Genomic DNA, 26,535 nt, shown 5'->3' with positions numbered 1-26,535 from the left:
GCTCGGGAGACAAAGACAAGGCTCGCGCCGATCGTTAATCCATCATGTAGTTAGGTGAAGAGTTAGACAGATGTAAGAGATGCAGGGTACACACTATCGTAACATGTGGGGCTGCACTAGCGCGGGGGGCGCGGGGGCGGTGGCATTCCGTGTCGGTCCGGTCAGTGTCGGGGCCGTGTATTTACATCCATATGCATGTTGCAGCACCAAAATAAATAGGACAACTGTTAGAAAGTGAACGGTGTCCCGGCAACGGAGCCTTCGGGTCTAGACTAGCGTGTGTCGTGTTCGGACGAGTGGCCGATCGGTTACTTTAATTAAACTGAAAAATAGAAAGAGTGCCAAATATCGGAAGCACAGGTGGTGCTCGACAGATTTGCAAAATTTTGTCTACGACGTGATGAGAGATAGCGCGAGTTGTCTAGTAGCGGAGTGGCGTACACGTCTCATAGAAGATGACACCGCGCCCGCGTGGCGCCTCGCCGCGGCGCCGCGCCACGCGGACCAACGTTCTAACATCGATCGATACTGTACAGGAAGTCTGTCGTGAGGCTCCCAAATGATAAAATAGCGAATGATCACAACTAAAACCTCGGATGATCGTAATGAATGCGAAAACCGTAAAAATGACAAATCTTCGCCCAAAATATTAATAGCATTCTCAACATGATATAAAACTGCGAAGCTAATGACAAAAGGTACTATGTATGTAAAACAAGCCGTTTATCATTTAGTGCCTTCGGTTGGTGCAGAGAAATCGTCTAAGAGTGATCTGTGTGACACCGGTCTACCGGTGCGGGACGGGCGCGGCGCGGGCGCCTCGCGGCCCCAACACGGCGTGTTGAGGCGGCGAGCGCGGGACGTGCGCGGGGCGTGCGCGTGTCGTGCGCGGGCCGGCCGCGTGTGGGCCGCGTGTCGGCCGCGTGTGTCTCACCTGAGCTCGGACAGCGGCAGGAAGTCCACGTCGACGAGCGGCCGCAGCGAGGGCAGGCTGTACGCCACCAGGTGCCCCGTCGACAGGTAGTTCACCAGGCATACGCTATCTGTTCACGTTCGTTTAATATTATGTTGTATCTGCTCAGTAACAAGTTCAGTAAGCTGACGATATTGTTGCATCGTAGTGGTACCTTTCAAGCTAACCGTCTCAGCTTTAACTACAAAGTCAGTGTCGACGATCTGTTGCCGGTAGACGCAGTTCTGACTGGGCAGCGCCACGACGCGCGCCTGCTTCTCCGAGGCGACCACCACGAACTGTCGGTCGCCGGCCGCGTCCGTGCCCGGCGTCGGCGACATGCGGCTGCCGGAGCTCGACGAGCTTTGCTTCGTCGGAGTACGCTCCCGCCTTTCTCTTACCTAGAAGTTTTAAGAGCAAATAAGAGAATACAGCAAAGGAAGAAATGTGAATTTATACACATGAGAATTTTTATTTTCTGAGACGTAGATAAATGATATGATATTGAAGCGTGTAGGAGTTAGAGAAATGAATGGTACTTACATCTTTACTATCGTCTTTCCAACTTTCATACGAGTAAGGTATTAAAGCACCATTGCAGTCCAGAAACGACATCGTCAGGATTGAACCCTTTAACCTAAATATTGGACCCCCTGTAAGAAAATACCATAATTATATGCATACAATACTAGTAATGACTCATAAAGCGGTGTTTGGCATATTCTTCTCCACTTGCTAACAAAGTATCTCTGCAAGTTATGAACAAACTACCCACAAAAAAATTATGAACGAAAAGCAGAGAAAATGACTCCCATGTTAGAAGCTTAGAAACATACAGCGAAAATGTGTATACATGTGAGTACGTACCACTCGTGGAGACGACGACGGGCTGTGTGTGCCTGAGGTCGGCCTCCGGGAGGTTGATCATCATCGTGAGCACCGAGCCCAGCGTCGTGCCGATCCATAGCGTCGGCAGCAGGGTCGTCGGGTCTGCGCATACCACACCGTTGTGTTAATTATAACTAAGGTAGCTTTATATGTGTGAATAACGAGATAGAGTACAACTCACCAGACTTCTTAGTGTAGCTATCGGCGAATGCGAGGCACTGGATGCCCTCCTGCGAGATGTTCTCGAGGCTGGACATGGAGCTGGAGCGGGACCGCGAGAACGAGCTGTCCAGCTTGTCTACCCGGCCGGTTGGCAACATACACACAGTCGGATTACTCCCTCCGCGCGGGGGGCGGCCGGCGGCGCGGGCGGCGCCCCCGGCCGGCGAGGCGCGCGGCGGTCGTGCCGGACCTACTGCCGCCGCCGACACTACCTCTACGCGAGCTCGCGGCGGCAGCGTGGGCTACGTCCGGCACCACCGCCGACACTCACTAGTCTACTGGTATATGTACAGTTGCAGACTAAAGCTAGCTGTAGCTCACGGGCTCAGTGTTAGTGCTGTTGTGAAATTAGCTGAAATAGTAGGTGCAGCTGTGCTTCATTCACATGTCGAACGAGAGGAGTCATGCGAAGAGGAGCGGATGCATGCCGTCCGATCTCAGCTTATTTGCACAACTGTTGTATGTCCAGTTAGTCGGTATGGTTACTGTTAGCGACAGAGAGCGTGTTGACGGCGAGTGGCGGCGCGTCAACACATCACCCGTTACACATCACCTTCGTACATTATCTTACAGTTAACGAGCACAACGATAAACAGCACTAAATGAACACAGCGAATGAGAAGCCTCTACCAGTAGTACCGGAACACAAGTGTTACAGCAACTGAACCGCTCACATGACATGGCATGAGGATGATCACCAGGTCGGCAGGCGGGCGGGGAGCGGGAGGGGAGCGGGCGGGGGACAGATACAGGTGCAGGAGGGTCAGGGATGGCGGGACGGGACGGGCCCGGCCGCTAGGCGGCGCGGGCGGGTGCGGCGGGGTGCGGTGAGTCGCCGGTGCCGCATGCAACTACGCACTGTTAGTAAGGAGAATACCGTAAGCATACATAGACACAATGACAGCCGTATATAGAGGCAGCCAAAAACGAGCCATATAAACTTTTTGCTTTGTGGTCGCGCTAGAAAAGAAATAACATTCATGTACTCGACAGCGTTAGGTAAAGTAACAGTACAGAGGTAAGGGGTCGCGCCCGACGCCGCGAGGTGCCGGCTTCGAGGCCGCCGAGTGAACGCTCAACATGTCGCACGCGAAGGCAAATAAACAGATAACGTGAACGCTCGTGACAAATACTAAATATCGACGAACATAATACACTGAATACACGCAATACACGCAATACACAGAGAACCAAATGATAGATACTCGTGTCCATACAATAATAATACGATATGGAAAGCCTCGCTTATAGTATATAATGCACATATAACAAATAAGTATACAAGTCGTCGGTAACGCAACAGTACAGTGATAGATATAGGTAAAAGTTTTGAGTAGTAAGTCACCTTTGAGTCGTTGCTATGTCATGCGGAGAATGCGGACTATCCTCGTATATAGACAGTGTGCGCAGACAAGAGTGTGCGAGTGAGACAACAAGACAGTCACAGCCACGTTCTCTAACGGAACAGCTACGAGTGCTGCCCAAGCGGAAAATGTAACACATACCAAATAAGAGAATAAATAAAAGGAAACGATGCAAATGTTGTTTGGATACCATTGGGTTGCATAATGTGTAAGTAGTCCATAGATGTCTGCGGAACAGTGGGTTCTGCACCGACAAATAAAACCACAATATGTTACAAGCGTGGCCCGGCACGAGCGCGCCGCGCGCTCCCCGCCCCGCGCGCACCTCCCCCACACTCACCACCCTCCGACACGCCGCACGCTACCAATCTTCAGCATTATTGTTATGTACTTTAACTCTATCTGCCAACAACTTAACTTTATTTTATTTTTAATGTAAGTTGAAATGACAACGAGCCTTTTGTTGTTGTTAATCTTTTTTTTTCAACTACTACAGTGTTATTAAAAAGAACAAGTCAACATGTAAGTTAAACGTAGGCATCCGCGCAGCGTGCGGCGCGTGCCTGCGTGTCTGTTAGTGTGTGAGTGTGTGAGTGTGCGGCGCGAGGCGCGGGGCGCGCGGCGCACGCGCACCGAGGGACCGGTGAGGGCGCGGCGAGAGGCGCGGGAGCCCGCCCGGGACATACATCGTACACCATTGAGAACATCAGAACATCACCATCATTCTAGGTCAGAGAACTTGCCATCGACAACCAAGGGGTAACTACTCGGATGTAACGACTAGAACGAACATAATTGTAACTAAAATATATAATATAGGTGAGGAAAATACCAATGATTACCTATTAAATGATTCCGATCTGAAATTGGAAATATTTCAAATAAATAATAGGAAGTAACTCAACGCATGCTTAGATCGACAACTAAAAGGGCCGAGCTGATGACGCAGCAAGTTCGCATCTACAGACCACTTCTGTTCAGCCAATCATATCGTCGCACGATGCACTCGATGCACTCACACGAGATGCGTATGATGCGTATATATGTACATACTTGATGGCAATCATTCACAGTAGATACTGGACACGGTCGCAGACCGGCATTATCACAAGATACATGCGAAATAGAACATACCGTAGAGCTTTTACATGAACGTCACCGAACAACGCGAGAGAGCGCGCGAACTAGAGGACCGCGTACAGTATGTTCTAGTTCACAACAAGATCACATGTTTGAGTATTCAGTAATGGAAAGAAGTATATCAGTGAGTGTGGAAGAACCAATCGTAACGTTAAATAAACAAAACCAACAGAGAGATAATAGTGAGAACGTGACGACGCGAGGCGCGCTCGACGCGGACGCGACGTCGCGTCACGCGTCAGGCTCGCGCTCGCGCCGCCCAGAACGGAAACCGAAACAAAACAAACGGAACGGAACATAAGTGAGGAAGAAACTGCGACTGCCTCAGAACGGAAAGAGACGAGGCCGAGTGTTACAAGGTGACTGTACTACCAAAACTGCAATACTGGCGCGTCGTCAGTAGCGAGTGTTGCGGGGCGGGGGGCGCGGCGTACACGTCCGACGCGGTGGACAGGCACTTGTGCAGTTTGCGGGTACCTTGCGAGCGCGAGCGCCGCACCCGCGTGCTGCCCGCGCCGCCGCCCGCGCCCGGCGCTGCGCCCGGCGCCGCGCTCCCCGCGCTCGCGCCCCCGCCGCCGGCCCCGCTCCCGCCCCCGCTCCCGCCCGGCCCGTTCATCTACAACACAACACATGCCGCCGCATCCTCCACCACGCCCGCCACCGACCACCACTCCCACACTCCCTCACTCCCTCGCTCCACACACACCACCGCGCCGCCCGCCGACAACACCTCCGAAACATCGCCGCGCGACGACTCGCTCGCTCATCGATCTATCATGTTATGTTGTTGCACGGATGACATCAGTTTGCGTGATGTTAAGGTGCGCGTTGTTAGTTAGTGTGACCGCGGGGCGATGTTCCGGAGCGGGCGTCTGGCGACGATACCGGGACCCTCCACCGTTCACACACGACACATACAATGAAGACCCTCTCTGTTATCACACGTCATGTTAGGAGTGATCTCTGTGCCACGGTGACGTCAGTGACGTTAGTGACGTGTGCGTGTGACGTGGCGGCACGTACCTGCGCGGGGCGCGGCCGGCTCGCGTCTGCAGCACGCGCGCGCTACTAAGTGCCCTGCGAACAGGTGAGCGAGTACTGGCGTCGGCCGGAGCCTGCCTCGGCACCTAGCGCCAACTAGCGCCACCTAGCGCCACTACGCCGGCGAGCTACAAGCGGAGTGCAGGCTACCGTCCGACTACTCCAACATAGCGTCACAACTGAGACAACACAGAGATCACCTATGATCGATGCAATCATCACTACTTATTAACTCGACATTCAATTACCGAGGAAGTCGGCGAACAGATATTTAAGGCAGTTAGAGTCTTCGTCGGAGGAGTCCTTTTCCTTGGAAATAAAAGAAATATACACATGAGTCACCGGTGCGCAGTACGTACTGAGTGAGAGACACATACACCGTGCGTCCTTTGTACAGAGGCGACCGCGCGCCTACCATATACGTAATACGTATAGCTTACTTATATATCATACTCTTATACTATACATAGGTACATACTTTATAAACAAAATTAAATAAAAAGCCAAATATCACAAGAAGCACAAAGCGGTAGATGCGGCCCGCGGGTCGCGAGCCGCGAGTCCACAGTCCTCGTCAGGCGTCACACATCGTCATCTCATACTATTAGTTCAGAACACAATGTTAAATCTAACTACCATCACCTCTAGCTAGTCAAATCTAGGTCCCGAATCGAAAGGGGGCTACGGTACCAGTGATGATGAAAAAAATCGCAAACCATTACCATTCCAGTCGGAGGAGCATCGAACTACTCTAGTCGACAGCGAGTAACGGACTAGGCGCTACGGAGACCCGTGAGACCCGGCGCCGGGATGAGCGTGAGATGAGCGAGCGCGCCAGATACTTACTGAAGCGGCGCATGAGCGAGCCCGCCAGAGAGCCCTGCGGCGCCGCCGCCCGCCGCCGCGCCTCGCCGCGGCTCGGGATGTTGGGCACCGACAGCAGCCGCTCCTCGCGCTTGCCCCGCGCCCGCGGCGGCCGCGCCGGCGCCGAGCCCAGCGGCAGCGAGTCGGGCCGCGGCGGCGCCTCGCCCGCCCCCGCGCCCGCGCCCGCCGCGTCCTGCGCCTGCCAGCGCTCCTGCAGCTCGCGGTGCATGCGGTCGTACACGTCGGGCCCGCGCTTGTCCTGCAGCTCGCGGTGCATGCGCTCGAACACGTCCGAGCACACCCGCAGCGGCGACGCCACCGCGCTGCGCGTGCCCGGCGACGCCTCGTCCTCGGCCTTCGGCGAGTCGCTGTCGGCCGAGTCGGCGGGCTCGACTGGAGGCTCCACGCGCTCGCCCGTGCCCGTCTCGCAGTAGAATTGCGAGTTCCCGCGCTCTGGAGGAGCCTCCTCGGCGTTGTTGGCCTCTGTGGGCGCGGTGAAGGCCGCCTTGAACTTGAGGTCCACCTTGGACAGTTGGCGCTTGAGGTTGAAGGTCTTCCAGGAGGTGGACTTGCGGCGCGAGTCGAGCTTGGGCTTGTCGTCGGGCGCGGGCTCGTCGGGCGCCGCGGGCTCGGCGGGGCTGGCCGGCGAGGGGCCGCGAGCGCTCTCCTCCAGCTTTCGGCGACGCGGATGGGAAAAAATATCAATGATGAAGTATAGCGCCCGCCGGGACCGAGTCGTGCCGTGCGGGTCTATGGGTGCCGTGAGCGTGATACTCGCTACTCGCGTGATACTCGTGATAGTCGTGATAGTCGTGAGGTGATACCGAGCGCTAGCCGGCCGCTAGCCCGGCGCTAGCCAGGCGCTCGCCTACGATACGTGGCATTCGCGCAAATCTGCAAACTCCACATAACAAATATTCTATGTAACATGTGGGCGATAGGAGAAGAGAAAGACAGGCCGAGTGTAAACAATGTCTAACGATGCCATGCCAAGATGTCGCTACTGGGACAAGCCGGGGGCGGCGCTACTGCTAAATCGTTAAAATAATTACAACATAATTGAACATAAAATAAGTGTCAGGGGTTCGGCGGTTCGCCGGCAACTCATACAACTCAACAAAACAGCAAATCAATCATAATGTGAAGTAACCCTCGGGCGCAGCGGCGTCCGGTGACGTCACGCGCCCGCCGCGCGCCGCGGCTCCGCTCGTCTAACCGTGTGTACGTCGAACTTCCGTTCGGTGGGTGGTCGTTCATACCGTGTCTCTCTCCAGTCTTTCACAACAGGGTTCCCGATATTTAGTTCGTTACGACGTGACAATACAGTGTACATCGTCGCCGTACCGCCGGGGCGAGGCTCGGCCGCGCCAGCGTGGCGGGAGCGCGGGCGAGCCTCGGCCAGTCCGGCGCGTGTGTGTGTGCGTGTGCGTGTGCGCGGTACCTGGTCGAGGCTGGGCGAGCGCTGGCGGTCGTTGTGTCGGTGGTGGCGCGCGTGCGGCCACGCGTCGGGCGGGTGGTACAGCGCGGCGGGCGCCAGCGCCGCCACCAGCACGCGCCGCGAGATGTCCACCACCACCACGCCGCGCTCGCCGCCCCACGCCATGCTGCGACACCAAACCTCACTCACCACGCGCTCCGCGCCGCGCCCGCCGCGCCCGCCATCATCGCGAGACGAACGCGGGCAGGGAGCCGGCGTCACATCGAAAGGAATAAACGCTAAAGTGTCGCATTGTTATTCAAATAATCCAAAATTTACGCATATTAAGTTTAAGAGAATAAAAAAGGGTATGTACTAAAACGTGAACAGAGGCACGTTCATATCAGTAAAAAACAGAATATATAAAATAGAGATCAATAATAAAACAGTGTTCGTGCGACGCTGGCGGTACGCGTCGTCGGCGGAGTACTGACAGTCCGTAGGAGGAGTTGATGGTGAGCGTGGTGACGGGGTGCGGCGCGCCCTGCTGCAGCGCCACGAGCGCGGGCTGGAAGCCGGGCGCCCGGCGCGCGCCGCCCGTGCCGTCCGCGCCGCGCACGCGCACCCACGCGCCGCCGCCGCCGCCGCCCGACCACACGCCCGACTGCGCAGACATGACACATCACATCAGCTCACAACATACAGTAGCAAAAGGAATAACTTGTAATGCGACTATCTATAAATTAAACAAAACATTCCTGTATCTTAACAGCCTACACCTATGTCAGAATAAATAAATAAATATATGTAATAAATGCATATATGTCTAAACATAGAGTAAACTACCGAAAAGATGCTTGATGCAGATGCGCATGCTAGTTTTAGAGATGCGTTCTGTTCAAGAAAGTCAGTTAGAGACGCTGTATATTTGTTTCTTCTCGTTGCTATAAATGAAGCAATAACGACAGAACACTGTTCTTGAACTTAAATAATTATAGTTAACGTGCTTTTACCCGCGACTTCGTCCGCCACCTGAATTTTCCCATGGGAATGCGTCATTTTCCTCTCTCGGGTATCAAAATATCTCCATACCAAATTTCATGCAAATTGGTTCAGTAGTTTAGGCGTGATTGAGTAACAGACAGACAGAGTTACCTTCGCATTTATAATATTAGTATGGATGTTCTTACCCTTCTGCTCTCCCCCTCCCCCGCGTCCCCTGCGCGGCTGAAGGACATAGACCGCCCCCCCTCTGCCTCGGGGGAGCCCTCCTCTTCTAATGAGTCCGTTATCATCGGGATTTCTATAACCTGCAATATACATTACACATTTGACTACAAAAATCAAAAGTAACAAACTAAAGACACGAAAAGGCAGTGGCTAACGAAGAACTTGAATAAAATATATGTCTTCGACATTTTTTTTTATCTTCCAAATAACCCCTTCAGCTATCAACTGTGTCTTCACTCCTTTCTTGTTCATAAATAAATATCTATCCACACAACCGACATTCTTTTTCGGTCTTCTTTTCTATGATCACGAAATCAATCTAAACGAAAATATTTTATTTTTTACGACAATATATCCTGTTTTCTGTACTCAAAAGCGTTAATCACTCATATAAAAGAGCAGTCAAGAAGGTTTAAATTAAACAATTTGTTGATTGTAGTGACCTGCGTCTCTCCATGCGTCTCGTTCTTGCGGAACTTGAAGAGCACGACGTGTCCGTGCGGCAGCGCCACGCCCAGGCGCCGCGACTCCGCGCACAGCGCCGCCTGCTGGATGGCCAGCGGGCTCTCCTCCTCGTAGCACACCGACCCGCTCGACCGCCGCTCGAACACTGACACACATACACATTAGAATTACTCTTGTTCAGGTGGTTTAGTAAGATAGTGAAGTTCAGACGCAACAATCATTTTTGTAAAAGCTCGAAGAGGCTATACAACTAAAGCCCGTCCACTGCTTCAGAATCGGAACGTACGGACCGTAAGGATTTGTTGTTTTGGTACTCATTTCTAGGCATCGAAATACCGAAATGCAGCTTCAGTGGACGCAGTACCACAGAAATGAATACAAAGCAACCAAACTTTACGGTTTACACGCTCCGATTCCGACCCAGTTGTCGCATAGTTTTAATGCTACACTAGCATTTAAAACTACTATTCCATTTGAGAAGCGGAGAACGATTGACTTACCTTTAGAACATTTTAATTTGTACAAAATTTGTAAAGTCCCTGCACTTGCGTCCCAAAATTTAACACTGCCGTCTGCATGTCTGAAACATTACACAACAGAAACAATGTGTTTTATTGAGGTAAAAATAATATTATTGTTATTATAAGTTTCTATATCAAAATTCTAAGATATTTAATGAAAAAGTATACTAACTTAGATTAAAACGACGCATCGTCAATTAAAAAATTACATAAGTTTAACTTAATACATAAAAGAGAAAAGAAGTTTCAAATTACATTCTTCAACGTTACGTCAAAGTATATGATTTAAAAGACTGATGTATATTACCCAGTGAGTATGATCTCGCTGTAGGAGCAGGAGGCGGGCGCCCACTCGCCGCCGTTGATGGGCCACAGCTTCTCGCTGAAGCCCGTCGCCTTCTTGTTGCCCTGCCGACCCACCGAGTAGAACGCGGGGATCTGCAACATTATACAAATACATTACTATACTTGTTATCTAATCAGCAGTTTTCTTTACATGTCTGAACACGGATTGTTTATACTATAAATTGCGATCTGAATTTCTCTATTTTCTGGCAAGTTTATGTGCTTTTTTTAACCCATTATTGTTCCACAGTGGGGCAAAAGTCTTGTCCCAATCTGAGGTCTCGGTTAGGCCTGAAATTCAACCACGCTGGCCAAGTGCGGATTGGACAATTTATCTAGAATACAATTAAGAATTTTGTGCATTTCCAAAATATTTAAGCTATATCAAATAGACCACCGTCAGCTACTTAAGCTTGTTACTGGTCATTGATGTTCTAAATCCTGAATTTTGTATATCTCTGACAGCCGCGAACCTTGCATACAAGGCTGTCTACTAAGTGGTTGGAATACAGTACGAGCTGCCTTCAAGGTTAAAAATTAGATGGTTACAGATTGAAGTAGTTACCAAATCTGAGGGGCAGTCAGCGAAGTATGAGCAGCAGGTGACGGGCGACTCGTGTATGTCCATGGGGTAGGGGTTCTCGAAGCAGGGGTAGCCGGGCGACTGCAGGTCGATCACCACCAGGTCGTTCTGCAGCAGCACCACGATCGCGTACGGCTCCTGGTAGTCTGCAACACCAGTAACCAGTTCATTTATACGATTTATACAATTGTGGCCAATGTTGGATATGATTTTTAAAAGAAGATTTGTTTGATCAAACGTTTGCTATATTTACTAAGCAAGGTTTACTAGGAAAAGAAAGGCTTTAAATTAAAAATATTTAGTGTTTACGCCGCTTACAGAGTCTCGTCTATTGGTTAAAAGACCTTATTTTCAGTTAATATCGATTTTGTATAATAATATCAAGTAAATCGAGTCTAGTATCAAAACAGAAAATTTTACTAGCAGATATATAAAATACAAATGGCAACAATATTTGTTGATTATAGGTAACGGAAAGTTATGAAATTTATAATTGTTTCCTAAACTTATTGAAGTCATAGGTTGTTTGTTTTGTTGTTGTATATTTCAAGATGTTGTTAAGCTATTACCTGCAGTGTGTGGCGTCTCGCAGAGCGTGACGAAGTCGACGACGCTGTGCTCCATCTCGAGCACGGTGGTGCTCTTGCCGTTGAGCACCGTGATGCTGTGCGTGCGCCCCGCCTTGTCCGTGGGCAGCCCGCCGCTGAAGATCACCAGGCTCTCGCTGGAGACACCACCAAATACATATATTAGTACACACAGGCATAGTTATTTGTACATGTCTAAAGAGATATTTTGTATATGTAACAGATCAGGATTTGAAAACGCGTTGTGTATGTTGGGTAGTTTATTATGAGTAATTGTTATTAGTATAGTAAGTACGTGTAAGCCAAATAAATTTTGCAATAAGATCTTGAATTCATGGGAAAATCTCAAATAGGTAACTCTTTATCCATGAAATTTAGATACAGTTTAAACAATTTAAAAAAAGGCATATCTACGGACGTTTGTATATAAGTTTCTTGATATTGGTGCACAAATATAGTTCAAATTATCTTTTACCATAAAAAAAAATCGTTATTTATTTACAGGACACCACAATACGCATAAACAATCACAACTAACTATATACTGAGCTATTTCTTCAACTACCCACTAATCGTAGCGAACTGAACGTCACCATAAATGACAGTCACAAACTATAAAAATAAACGAGCTCATAAAACATTGCTCGATTCATTAGCTCTTTACGAACGTTTCCGAGGTCGCCCGACGTTGCCCGAAGTCATTTGACGGTATAATGACAATTCTTGAATACATTAGCTACGAATGAGAGGGTATATCACTGTTGCTTGCTTTTTATTACAGGGATATTGTAATAAGGAAACTATCAATAAATGTTATGGTTTTGTGTTTACCTATTGATTTTCCACAGGGGAAGTTTAATTTAGATTAGTATTACGCTTGTGTGAAAAGTAGCCTGGAATAAGCTATGTTTGAATAAGGATATCATAAGCCTAGGCTATATTTCGCTTATGTGGAAAGTAGCTTGGAAAAAATTATGTTTAAATCATAAGTTTGAACGTTTGACCGAATGAATATCCTATTCAATTCTTTTAAAAAGTATTTGAAAACGATTTTCATATTCCAGAAATACGGATTGCTCGAGGCAGAATTTAATTTTGATGAGTGTACAGTGCAATATTTCGAAATTGTTAACAAAAAAAATCCGTAAGTGTAGACCGTCAATAGTTAGAGGTTGAGTAAGGAAAGAAACGGTAATGTATAATGCAAATGCTAAAGTTTGTAAGAATGGATGGTAGTTACTCTTTCACGAAGAAACTACTGGACGGATTGTAATGAAATTTGGTAGGTACACTTATAGCTTAAAACTAAACACACAAGATACTCTTTACCCTGGAAATCTTATGACTGGATGCAGTCGCGGGCTTAGTAAAGACACATTTCTATAGTATAGCGTTTGTATATAATACCTAGCTATCAACAACACATCAGGTATTTACTCTGAACAGTCCAGGTCAGTCTGAGTGTCCTCCTCGATCATGTTCTGAACTGTGTCGCCGAGGTTCTGAATAGTCTTCATGATGTCGTTACTATTTATATAGAAATTATGATAAAATATATACATATTATGTTAATATGAGTTTACTTAAATATGCGAATGTAGGTAAATGTGCCTATCGGATAAGTATTTTCATTAGAGTGTATTTGAAACTAAAACTAAATTAACTTATATCATTTTAAAATAGGTTTGTATTAAAAAGGACTCTCAAAGGTCTGTCAGTATCATAAACCATTATGATATTATACTATGTTCATCACATACCATATAAAAACTTAGTAATAAAGTCTCGTTTTTACCCTTTGGGTAGGGAACCCTAGAAAAACGTTAGAATATCCAAGTATCTCAATAAATATAGTCAGATAATGTTGACTTAACATCTTGAAACTTGTTTTCAACAAACTTGAAGAAAGTAGTCGCACAAACAGGTCTTTGAAAAACACAAATTACAGACTTACATAAACGTGAACTTATATTTGACTCGTAAAGAGAATAAGTTGCGAGTTATCAAAGGGCTAACTTATCAAGACGTATATTACTAAAGTTACCTTTTCAACTCGATATGTATTCAAAAACCGTATACATTGCGTGCTCAGTTGGTCGTGAAGTCACAAAACTTAGTAGTAAGTCGTCAAGGGATGTGATACAAGTGAATATTTACTCACCCTGTTCTTGAAGTTTTCCATTCTAGTCTAAGTATTGGTTTACAAGGCTCCAGTTTGCCTTCTTTGTTTGCTTTCGCTGAAAGTGGAAAAGGAAAAAATTTGTTAATACGCGTAATAATTTGCTGCTGTAGGTTTAAAAAAGTTCTTTTTTTCTAGCAACGTAATTAGTTTGCAGTGGCGGATGTAGCTAGTTGCGAAATTCGAGAAAAAAACGCGTCAATAAATGATACTATAGTTTTCTTTTTTGTATCAAAAATAATGTACTATTACAGTATTAGTGCCCACTGTTATAAGCCTTGCATAAGACTGTAAAATTCTTTTTCATTTAAATTCAAATCTTCCTTAGTAAGTAGAATGTAGAAAGACCGGAAGTTTGATATCCTAAAGTATTCTAAAACATTTACGAAAAAAAAGAGTAGCTATAAAGGTACTGACCATGTGGGTAGGACCAGGAGACGGGTCGTGCGGCGCGCGTGGACCAGGTGGCGAGCGCGCCGTCCACGTGCGCGGTCATGAGCTTGCCGTCGTGCTGCCAGGCGGCGGCGCGCACGCCCTCGCCCGGCGCGCCCGAGCCCAGCGCGCCGCGCCACTCGGCCGCGCGCGCGCGCAGGTCCCACACCACCACCAGACCCGTCTCGAACGCGATCAGCAACTGGAACATGACACCACCACGTATTACTACATGATATACATGATATACAAGTTGTCGTAGAACGAAGTTGAACCTAGAAGCAGTGCAGGGAGTACACGGTCGAACGACCTATTAGTCGGGCGATTAAAGAGCAATAGGTCTCACCGTGGCGCCCTGCACTTTTCAACTGCGTCTACGTTAGGAGAGCTGAGCTCGAGCGGAGCACGAGCCGAACACAAATTTCTTCCAAAAACGTGCTCGTTCGAGGCTCTTAAGACAGTCCATAATACACAAATTTATGCTCTGCTCCTCTAGCGTAGACGCAACTTTATACTAGCGTACTCTTATACTTCTTAGTTCGACTCGTTTGACTTGTTTGACGCATTCGGCTCGGGTTAATGTGCATTCACCTTAATAGAGTAGGGAATGCCCCACGTTAAAAAAAATCAAAACGTGAAATTATGTGAAATAAGTTACCTTGCTGGCGTCGAGGGGATTATCACATATTTCCACCACCGCGCCGGGGTGGTTCGGCCTCGTTCTGTAACAATACAAGATTATACGTTAAACTCTTGAACGAAGAGTCGATAGTCAATAGGTTGCCTTTACCTACACGCTCTTCGCTCACGTTTTCTTCGCGGGCTTGACAGATGAGCGCAGCGAAAGGTACCTACTGTAATACGACATTGTTCAAAATATTTTCCCATCAGGGCACTCTGTCCAAAGTTATTACCCGATTTTACTTCTTCTCAAAGAGTATCGTTTAGCTTTTAAGCAGAATAAATACAGGTACTATAATACGTTTGTTGAGACATATTATATCGGGGACTTATTCATAAGCGATAAAACTTATATACTTATCGCATATTGTATACTTTATAAAACTTAAACATGTTGAAAGTTCATCCTCAGTATAGCATGACCTATTCCTACAGGCGATAATTATAATTATAACACACGCCATCAGCAAATAATCCTTTTAGCTAGTACTCCTAAACCTACTCAAAGAAGAAAGACACCGATATATAACAATATGTTATAGCTACATCTTCACTGGCATATAAAAGCAGAGAGCTATCAAAGTGGAACTACATCAGTATCCATTACAGACGTCGTAGTGACGCGGCGACGTCGCGACGACACCGCGGCGACGACGCGGCGCCACTTGTTGCGACACTCACCCCTTCCCCCCCTCCCACCGTATACCCCCTCGTGTTTTAACAGAGGGTGTTGAGATTAGAGTGGTCGGAGCGGAACAAAGTCGCTTGAGGTCGGCTTTGAGACTCACTCGGCTCTCTCGTTTGTGTGACGATTTGTTTAGTTTGTATTCACGTGAATTATATTGAAGGAGAAACCACTAATTAAATTAGTATTAAGCTTGAGTATTAAGAAAGGTACAGCTTTCAAAACTTTGGAGCTACTAGATAGTAGTTATTTTTACTTGCTATAAAATAATCAAACCTTATCCAGACCCACTTTAAAAAAAAATCCTAACAGTCATATCTATGTAATTTATTTTCTTCTTCTTACTTTATAATAATAGCCAGATAACGAAGAACAGCAATGATCCAATCCTTATACCAGTAATCGTCATTACACACCCATCAACAAAATGGCACACACAATTTCCAAAACATCGATACATCCTCGTTCCCATCATATTAACGTCAGTAGGTGTCGCACCGAGTGTCACTCACTGTAGAGTGCTCTAGAGGTGTCAGTGGTGTCGGTGACACTCGCTGACACTTGGTGACACTCGGCCGCGGGGACGTCACTAATTGCGCACCTCGCTGTCTTCACACATGTGACAGGCAGGAGACGTATCATGGAAAACTTTGTATGTAATCAGATTGAGCTCATATTGCACAGAAATTTGTAATCAAATCGTGAATGTTAGGTGCTATAGAACGAGAATTTAGCCCGAAGATAGAAGAACACTAATGTCAATTTCTGGTCAGCAAAGGCAGTGTGTTATAGAACAGGGGTCGGGCACGGATATGGAAGAATTCCAACTTCAATTTCTTAAAGCAGCCTATTGATAGAGTGAAAAAATAGAGATTGACTTTCCAAAAGGACAAAACTGTGACTGTTCCATATGCTCTTTAAAGTTTGGAGACGCATAACTGAATTGCCACTACACAGCCTAAAGAAAGAATTCTTAACCAACTGATCATTCACCGATAGGACAGCAAAAGAACCTATAAGTTAGCTATCCAAAACTAAAGATTATTAAGTGAAGAATTAAAAAGTTTATTGGCAGGTAGCAATATGAGCATTAAGCTCTTAACCAATCTATTTGCAATCCATTCCTATTTAAAACAACAACATGAAACTTATATCCATCTCTTTCTCTCACGCTTCTATCATATACCAAATAACAACATCTCCCTCCAGTATATTTGTGTAACGCTATCATAATCTATGCTAACAGATACTATGAAACAAACTCATTGCTTAGAACTACACAACACAACATGGCGGTGCATCTCACACAGACTGTTGTATCGCATTACTTGATTGCTTGCGTTCTGTGAACCGTGTTTGTACTAACTATTGTTACTGTAGAATATTAATTACTTCGACGTTACATTGTTATAGTCTTACTAGCTGACCCGGCAAACGTTGCTTTGCCATATAACAAAAATAAATTGTGTCACTTAGGTGTATGAAAAATAGATGTTTGCCGATTCTCAGACCTAGTCAGTATGCTCACAAAATTTCATGAGAATCGGTCAAGCCGTTTCGGAGGAGTATGGCAACGAGACGCGAGAATTTTATATATTGGATTGTGTTTTTAAGTAAATCATTTTGGATATAAATTATAACTAGACAAGGAAAGGAATATGCCAATCTGACGCCTCAATAAAAATGTTGCGATGAAAAAAGTAACGTCTTCTTCTCACTTAAGATAATAATTTTCTAGGTTACAGTGTAATCTCACTTTTCTTAGTTAAATTGAGTGACTTTTCAGATATCATATTCTATTATAGTATTAAAAAACATCAGCAACAATACAAGAAAAAGTTTTCATTATCGGATCCATTTTCCATTTTCCAATATTCTATAAATAAGATAAAGCGGAACAGCGGCAACTGTTGCTCGCTGATAATTGCGATAAGCGTCGCGACACGAGCGGCACGGGCGACACAAGCGACACGGCCGACACAAAGCGTTTCCGCCGCGGCGCGTCCGACACCCGACACCGGTCTGCCGCTAACGTGGCCATTGTGTCCGCACTGATTGGCCCCAGGGAACGTAATCAGGTCAACACGCTTACACAAATACAGGCCGGCTACTGCCTTATTACATGTATTGTATAATGCTGCTTTAGTGTTGCTTGCTAGTTTAATCTAGTGCTATAAACCACAAAACTGTTTAATCAGATCTCTAAGTAGGAATTGGATAAAGTAGGATATTGTGTTGCAGACGGTTTGTTGTCGATGTGTGTTCAAAGCGATTGTTACACATACCACTTTAAACATAAAAGCTCCGTAAAAATAATAAAAAGGTTACAATCTCGGCGTAAGATAACGAATTCCAATACAACACAGTTACGCAATTTTCCGCTCGGAGGCGCATCACGAGGTTCTTTTATTATATTCCCGCGCGCCCACTCGCTTCCTCTCTCCATAATTTATATCATTGTAAGAGGCACCGAACAAACGATGCTATTCATTTGCGTTTCTAGCTTTTTTCTGATTTTTTTTTATTAAATTTCACGATACCTTTGTCCTGATGCGTCTGCGGCGGACGGATGTCGTTAAATCGCGATAGTAATTTTAAATATACTGGGATATTCAACAATGGGTAGGGACAACCCTAGGCGGTTTAATTGTTACTACAACGCCATTGGCGGAAGTTCGTTACCACGCGCCAATGAGTGCGCGTTATTTGAATCGAGAACTTGACGCGAGGTAATAGGGTTGGCGCGCCCCGGGGCGTGTTATAACGATCTGTATTGTCTGTGAATTTAACGTTTACAATAATGGCGGCGGCGGCGACTTGCTTCCCGGCGACAACTTCACCAATTATCTGGAGTGTCTCGCTTCGAGATAGTGTTAGCAGAGTCACTAGTACAACTACAAATACTACTAGTAGTTACATATTTAGAACAACAGTCTAGGTAGTCAGTTTCGTTTGCAAACTGTTTTGGGAACAATCGCGACAGTGTAAAGTGAGGCTGGAGTCTAGAATTCTAGATCGTCGCACAACGACAGCAATAGAACTAAACGGTTACTGTTATTGTCCCCACACGCGTGTAAGATTTCAGTAATAGTCACATGAACTGAGATATACTACAAGTCAAACAAGCAATCACAATAGGATACTTTTCCTCTTGGAAAATTAACGCAGTAAAAGTCACAAACCTCGTTCGATTTATAATAGAAATTTACTCTGATCATGCATAATTGGCGCGAAGCCATCTGATTAGTTTCAATTGCGAGTTGTTTAATTATGCAATTAGCATTGCAATTGACAGAATTATTCGTTAGATAATTAACAATAACGTGTGTTGTTACAGCATTAATTAATATTATAATTAAGTACATATTGTGATACATAATACAGTGAAGTTAATTAAATTGAATGACTTATGAGTACAATAGACTGTTTAATGATTGATGACTGATTTTAAGCAAATGTCAAAGCTATTATGTTAATACTCCACCACTTATATACATTATTTACCTAAATATTAATCAATGCCGTCTGCTATGCGAGCTATGCCTTAGCCAGAGCGATTCGATTCCCGAGTTAGGCCAAATTTATAGATTTTTTACCGTAGCAATTTAGAATTTGCCAGAATTGGGTACTTTTGAATTTAAACAGTCATCGTAAAATAATATGTTAAACTCTTCTAATAATAATTCAAGTAACTTCAAGTACCGTACATCAATATTTCTCACGTTAAACTCAACAACTGTTATTCTTAGCGTCTCGTCACATGAGTGGTGCGCACAAAATTAATTAGTACCACAGCCTAATCAGTTGAAATAACACTCGCTTGAAGAATACAAATATTCATTACTACGGAAAATATTACACTGCTCCTATCACAACATATGATATTTTGAAGAGGTTTTTACCATGTATTTGTAAGTTGACGAAATCTACCTGTAGATGGCGCTATACACATGTTCTTTTAGGATTAAAAACAGTTCTTTGTGTTTGAGAATTTATACCGTTTCCATTGAGCATTCTACTTATTACGGTGTATTTAATAGCGCGCTCAAGTGAAATTCTGAATAATCTATCTATACTAATATTATAAAGCTGAAGAGTTTGTTTGTTTGTTTGTTTGTTTGTTTGTTTGTTTGAACGCGCTAATCTCAGGAACTACTGGTCCGATTTAAAAAAATCTTTCAGTGTTAGATAGCCTATTTATCGAGGAAGGTTATAGGCTATATATCATCAGGCTACGACCAATAGGAGCAGAGCAGCAGTAAAAAATGTTACAAAAACGGGGAAAATTTTGACCCATTCTCTCTTATGTGACGCAAGCGAAGTTGCGCGGGTCAGCTAGTAGAAGATATAATAATATTAGAAATACTTAACTAAAGTGTTGCAAAAGTCAAGTCATTTTTCGGTTTGGTGTAGGACTTTCTGAGATGGATGCGTTCAAACAGTTTTTTTAAGTGTAGACAAAACTGATTGGTAATATAATATACATTGTAGAGTAATAAAAATAAAGAGTAAGCATTCAAATTGAGTCGTTTTCGCGTTAAATTTCAATTTAAACGGTGATTTTAAACTTTTACCTATCCAGTATTTGTGTTTTTATTTAGAATCTCTTTGTTCAAAGGTATTGGAATCACGTTTTCGTTTAGTTTAGTCGTCCCGGGAGTGACGTGGGGGAGTGAATACTAATGTAGCCGGCACATTATCGTTTTTGGATGACAAACCTTCTTTGAATATTGTAGTACGTTTGTGACCGACCTAATGGCGTTCACAACGAGTTCATTTCAAACTTATTTATTTATTTTATTATATGTATGAAAAATGATTAATTTGTTAACTCATAACATAACTTATAATGCTGGATGTTGATTTTTCTTAATACTTGCGATATAAAAATGAGACGACATTTTTTCGTGATTGGGATGTTGGTTTCTTGTTCATTCATTGGATTGGGATATTCAAATAAATATTTAGGATCTTAAACCGTTTTGCTATGAGTTCAAAATAGATATAAAAATAAACAACAAAGACTTCTTTCTTTTGATAATGGTTGGAATGGAAACGACAGTTTAATATTCATTAAACTGTCGTTTTCTTTAAACAAATAAAAAAAAATACAGTAAGTAATTGGCCATTTCAAAATAAATAAATAAATCTTAAATTAAATGCCTCATTAACAACAAGTGTATAACAATAATAAGCACTTTACGATCGTACAGTGAGAGTGAATGAACTGCACAAGCACAACAACGACCGCTAACAGAGCGGACAAGCTCGCGGCACTCAACATGAGAGCTCTCTTTAAAACGACCACACAAATTAAATTGACTGAAAAATACAACACATTTCAGAGGCGAGGACTTAAATCTCTGCGGGCTTTTTTAATAACCCAATTGTCCACTACTGGGCAAAGGCTGCAAATAGCTGGATTTTTGTTATTTCAAGCTTATGTTTACTAAAAATCTATTTCAGAAGCTTTCTTCCGCTCGCTGTTGATTGATGTGTGTAATAGGAATGTCATTAACAACATGATTAACAGGCCAAGAGGATTGTTTATACTTATTTTGGTTGACTAATCTTCTAGGATAAATTCGTCTGATGAAACAATAAGAGAGGCCATATTGGTTGCTATTGAACTTCCTTCCAAAAAGCGTAAAATAACGTCTAAAAAAGACAATGCACAGTAATATTACTAAAAAAAGGGTGACAGCACAAAAGATTGACAATACAATGAAAAAAAAACATTTAAACAAATATACCCCCCCCTCCCTCCGAAGAGCTACCATGAAAATGAAGGCATGGTGCAGGACCCCTTTGGTTATTAAGATCATAAATTGTGACTCTGTAGGACGCCGGCGCTTATTGCCCTTCATAGCTTCTACTAGACAAGTTTATTAACGTGTCTTCACTCGAGTCACTGTGCAGGCTTAGTGAGAATATTTTGCATATTATTTTGTTTTGCAGGGCGTCTTTTCAGTTCTCTCTATGCTTTAACTTTTCGTAAGTTCACAATGTCTCTGGCTGTCCTGTTACATTATCATGAAAATATCTGCTCCCGCCTTCACTGTTTTGACAATGTTATATTCAAGCAATCATTAAAATTCTAACGTTAGCTTTAATGGCTTGTATTTATGACATATTCCAACTGTAATAGAAAACGTAATGACATTCTTTCTTCATTAATTGTATGCAAAAATTCTTGAAACTGTTCATTGAAGGATGAAAAAGTGCGCAACCAGCTTACCTAGCAATGCTATAGCTTGATAAGGGAAGGAAGACGCCTTGAACGCAGTCACAAAACTACCATAGAAACGAATTAAATACATTAACTAAGATCCATTTATATTCAATCTATACCTGGAATCAAATAAACGTTAAACAGCAACAAATAGCTACACAGTACTGCAGAGTATTACAAATCGTTTGTAAAGACAGCGTGGAATCAATCACAATTGAAGATAAAGCGTGTTCAGTGAACGTACATCTATTTGATTTGATGCGAGCGGAGTGCGGGACCGACACGACACGGAGACGACGCCGACACGGGACCGAGACGACAACGTACTTACACAACAGGTGTTCGTGTGATTGATTTACAAGCATTTGTATGAGAGTACTAAGTTGTGAGCTTTTTATTTTATTCTTTGCTGAGATGACTTGATATTAATATGTTTAGTTATTAGATGATAGATGTGACGTAAGTAAGTTCGTCTCGACGCTGTTACCGCTGTATGCAAGGGTCGTAGGTTTGAGTCCCATATTGAACAAATATATATTTTAGGTGTGTACTTTATATGAGACTGGAAGGCGACCCCAACATAGCTGGAAGAAAGGCTAGGCTAATGATGAAACGCCTCGATATAAAACGTTATTTTAATAGTCTCTATACAAAATTCATTTACAAAAAACAAAGCGTGTCACACGCACACACACAAACTTTATAATTAATTTCACGTGAAACAACCAATCACAAGTTTGTTATAAACTGCATTCAACCGAATATAGTTCATCTGTTGCAGGGGTGGCACGGGGTGTGTTAACACTCAACAACTTTGCTTTACAAACGTCCAACTGCACGTGTGCGTGTGACAGCCCTGTAATTTGCTCGCTTGACAGAACCACCCCTCCCTACCCCCGCCGGCCTGCCCTCACCCCCTCGCTCGTCCATCGCACAAAAGACTCGATACATAAAAGCTTTTTGGCCAAAGTTTAATTAATACAACAGATTATTGAAATAAATTGAAATTATTTTGTATTTGAGAGAGAGTTTGTCGCGCGAGTGAGTTTCAATCAGTTTGTGATTGCGAATAGTTTGGATTTGTTATTTAATTATTACATAGCGTAAAATATTAAGCTTTTGATTCTCTGAAAGGATGAACGATTACTAAATTACTCTTGTATTTTACTAGTTGTATTTTATAATTTATCTATACTAATATTATAAAGCTGAAGAGTTTGTTTGTTTGATTGTTTGTTTGAACGCGCTAATCTCAGGAACTACTGGTCCGATTTGAAAAATTCTTTCATTATTAGATAGCCCATTTATCGCGGAAGGCTATAGGCTATATATCATCACGCCACGACTAACAGGAGCAGAGAACCAGTAAAAAATGTCACAAAAACGGGAAAATTTCGCCCATTCTCTCTTATGTGACGCAAGTGAAGTTGCGCGGGTCAGCTAGTAATATTATAAAGAGGAAAGATTTGCACATAAGTTTGTTTGTTACTCTTTCACGCAAATTTTCTCAACAGATTTACATGAAATCTAGTACACATATAGTTTATAACCTAAATTATCTATAGGATACTTTTTACCCCGGGAAAGCTATTCTAGCGGACTAACTCACATACAGAAAAAAATCATAATAATTAATGTTACAACATTATTAAACATTTGCTGTTTCACAGGCAGCATATAAATTCGCCAAGTCCTGATTTACATTAAAAACTTCAATCATCACATTTTAATACTGTGGTTTAATTTAAACCATCAATAAAAACAATAGCACAAAAGGCTATATTCTTAAAGTCGAACACATACATCACTTTACCCCAGAACTGGTATAGTAGGCTGTTCCCGCGGCGTTGTCCGCAGCGATTAGATCGCGCCAACAATGGACCTACGATTTATGTCCACCGCTCTATTGCCAACTTTCACCTATTATACCGTTTCTGAACCTGCGTAGTTTGCTCAGATTTACTGCGATAAACGAATATATAGGTGAGAAATGTTTGAAAAGTTCAGTTGCTGTTTAATATTTCAGTGTAAGGCTGCTTATTTTCTTACAGTGTAATGCAAACTCATATTAATTAGCACTCATACGAACAGTCCGGAGTAATTGCATTCAAAACTATTGTCGCAATATTTACAATAACACAAGATTTTTATAAAAATGTTTACTTAAAATTTTCACCCATCAAAATTAAACCTCACTGTCGTTGTTTAACCTTCAAGTAGATCAAACGTTTTCTCATGTTTTATAGCAATTACTACGCTAAAATCAACGCACAAGCTACGTTTACTTACTAAATTGTTTTTCGTAGCACCGTAGCTTTAAAAATGTAGAGTGTCTACGGCGTAGCGCTTGTAGACAGCTACGAAGTGAAGGTTTGGTTTTTTTGTTACATTAACTTAAATTGAAGTACATTTACACATTGAATACGTTTGAACTTAATGTGTTCGTGAATAAAATATCACTCAAATTGTATCAATGTTTCTACGTAACGGTAATTATCTTTATTTTATGTTTGTTGAAATAATTATGAAATAAAAAAGAACTCTATATTATTTACAATGTAAGTGACTTAGTAATTACAATGACGTAACCCCTGCGTACTAGGTTTGATTCCAAGGTAGGACAAATGTTTGAATACAGCCTGGCCTTTCTTTCATCTTTGTTACAATTTGCTTCCAGTGTCATCGAATACAGCTGAACAGAATTTTTTTTCTATTTTCCTTTTTTTTACTAAAAAAAGACAACTCCCGCACTAAGAATTGCTCTTGTGTCGCGGGGACTTTTACAAACATACAAACAACGGACACAAAGCACAACCAGACCCGAAACAATTATTTGTGGATCGCACAAATAATTGCTCCGTGTGGGAATCGAACCCACGACCTCCCGTTGCAGTGGTATCGGCGTGGCGACCTAAACCACTGCGCCACGGAGGCAGTCTAATCTAATTATAAAGAATTACAAAATTAAAAAACAAGAAGAGCACCTGCCTATGCAGCGACCAATTGAAAAAACATGACACTTGATTATATTTCAGTGCGAGAATCATTTAAATGTTTAGGTTGACTATATTGCGTTCAGTACAAAAAGAGCTTAAGTCTCAACAAACAAAAGAGTACCTGTGTCATTTATGCTTCGTATAATGACACTCAAATGGGCAGTTAGCGCGTCAGCTACGTTTAGAACCCGCTCTTGTTATTTTGTATGTTTGTTTGCTTGTATGTGTGTATGTATGTGAATAGCTCGTGTGAAAATATTCTAGTGATACTATTGAAGTGTTATTCTGCTTCTGTATTGTAGTTTTATAGTAAAAATGTAGAGAGAAATATCATTTTATTGTGTCGTAAAAGTGTATACAAACTATTTGAGAATATCCTTTTATTACTAGTGGCTATAGCATTCATATCTTCTTAGTGCGTTGCTAGATGCGGTATAGCGATTTTTATTGTGTTTAAAATGCTTTATTTTGCTTTCGTATGGTTCATAACTACAAAGCCTTATCTTGGAAACCAAAGGTTTTTGATAAAGTCTATCGACTTGATAACAATCGGCTTAAAATTTTAAAACTTATTTTTTTTGTCTTTTTTCTATGTCTGATCATTTAAAGCAGCGAAAAGCTAAGAGCAAATATCATTTAGTGACCTTTTATCTATAGAATGTCGTTTCAAAAGTTACCAAACCCACTTCGACCGGTGAATACAACTGGCAATGAGCCCTTCTACACAGCAGTAATTATCTAAAAACGAGAGGCGCCCATAGCCAGTTGCGGTCACCGGTCGGTAAACGATCTGTTGGTTAAGCGACCATTGGCGCGGTCATTCCATAGACGGGACACCCATCTATGGAATGACCGCGCCATATAGTGGTACATATGCGCGCCGCATAGTGGTATTTGAACTGGGCGTCTCGGTGCTTCGGAGGGCTCGTTAAAAGTCGGTCCCGGTTGTTGTCAATTAAGATAACAGTCGTTAAGCCACGTCAAAGGCCTCTCGGGCGGCTTGAACAACTTTGACACTAGGTTGACCACTAACCATACGACAAACAAACAAACATCTAAAAACGAGTAATAATAATGTCCTAGCCGATAATCCGGCTACCTACGGCGGTCAGTTTATCATTAATCAACATCACAAAATTACTTAGACTAGTAACTTCAAATAAAAAACATATCGAACACAAAACATAAAGTTTAAATAAAATCTCAACGAACTGGTCCATTAATTTAATAACACAAATGGTTTGCAACAAACTACTGAATAAAGCGACCGGTTTGAATACACCGAGCACAATGGCGGCTCGATCACGCTTGATTGAATCGCTCACAATACGACCATCACAGCTTACTTATGTAGAATGTAGATGTCGCTGTTAGCACAATTTTGAGCTTGTTTAGTTTATCGGTTGATTGTATTCGATTGAGTGAGTTTTAGTTTTTGATTGCTGTTTCATTTAAAATATTTAGCCATTTAAGTATTTAGTGTATTTGTTGCCTATTTCTATTACACTTAAAATTGCTTTTCTACTAAGTTGGAGGAAATAGCGAGACTAATGGTTGAATAAAATAAATAAATACTGCACTCAATTTTAAGTTACACTCGTAACACACTTGTAACCATTAAACAAAAAAATTGTGTCGTTTAAATATTCTGCCGTAAGTAGCGTTAACAGAGTGATATGAAATAGTTACTTTGGTGAAATTTGGTCACGCA

The 26,535-nt window shown here is 43.3% G+C and overlaps 1 protein-coding gene across 10 annotated transcripts in view; it reads right to left on the bottom strand.

The window, feature by feature from the left end:
- Tomosyn (syntaxin-binding protein tomosyn) overlaps nt 1-26,535 on the bottom strand; it is a 311,830-nt gene that overhangs the window by 4,851 nt on the left and 280,444 nt on the right. The window contains exons 5-24 of one of the 10 annotated variants that reach the window (XM_076118947.1): nt 14,889-14,952; nt 14,216-14,432; nt 13,781-13,856; nt 13,057-13,146; nt 11,602-11,756; nt 11,015-11,178; nt 10,412-10,542; nt 10,084-10,163; nt 9,562-9,728; nt 9,079-9,198; nt 8,383-8,552; nt 7,913-8,075; nt 4,939-5,182; nt 4,269-4,286; nt 3,617-3,670; nt 2,022-2,138; nt 1,820-1,942; nt 1,496-1,605; nt 1,128-1,353; nt 935-1,043 (exon numbers count right to left, since the gene is read on the bottom strand). In XM_076118947.1, the coding sequence (XP_075975062.1) occupies nt 935-1,043; nt 1,128-1,353; nt 1,496-1,605; nt 1,820-1,942; nt 2,022-2,138; nt 3,617-3,670; nt 4,269-4,286; nt 4,939-5,182; nt 7,913-8,075; nt 8,383-8,552; nt 9,079-9,198; nt 9,562-9,728; nt 10,084-10,163; nt 10,412-10,542; nt 11,015-11,178; nt 11,602-11,756; nt 13,057-13,146; nt 13,781-13,856; nt 14,216-14,432; nt 14,889-14,952 (2,598 nt within the window). Of the gene's footprint in view, nt 1-934; nt 1,044-1,127; nt 1,354-1,495; nt 1,606-1,819; nt 1,943-2,021; nt 2,148-3,616; nt 3,671-4,268; nt 4,287-4,938; nt 5,183-5,589; nt 5,644-5,855; nt 5,917-6,453; nt 7,145-7,912; nt 8,076-8,382; nt 8,553-9,078; nt 9,199-9,561; nt 9,729-10,083; nt 10,164-10,411; nt 10,543-11,014; nt 11,179-11,601; nt 11,757-13,056; nt 13,147-13,780; nt 13,857-14,215; nt 14,433-14,888; nt 14,953-26,535 lie in introns of all 10 variants that reach the window. The other 9 variants (XM_076118943.1, XM_076118948.1, XM_076118950.1 and 6 more) reach the window with 9 other exon arrangements.

This window comes from Anticarsia gemmatalis, chromosome 10 (assembly GCF_050436995.1).
Source record: "Anticarsia gemmatalis isolate Benzon Research Colony breed Stoneville strain chromosome 10, ilAntGemm2 primary, whole genome shotgun sequence".
NCBI classification, from domain to species: domain Eukaryota; kingdom Metazoa; phylum Arthropoda; class Insecta; order Lepidoptera; family Erebidae; genus Anticarsia; species Anticarsia gemmatalis.
Note: the sequence above shows the minus strand (reverse complement) of the source record. Positions and strands in the feature narration are given on the sequence as shown.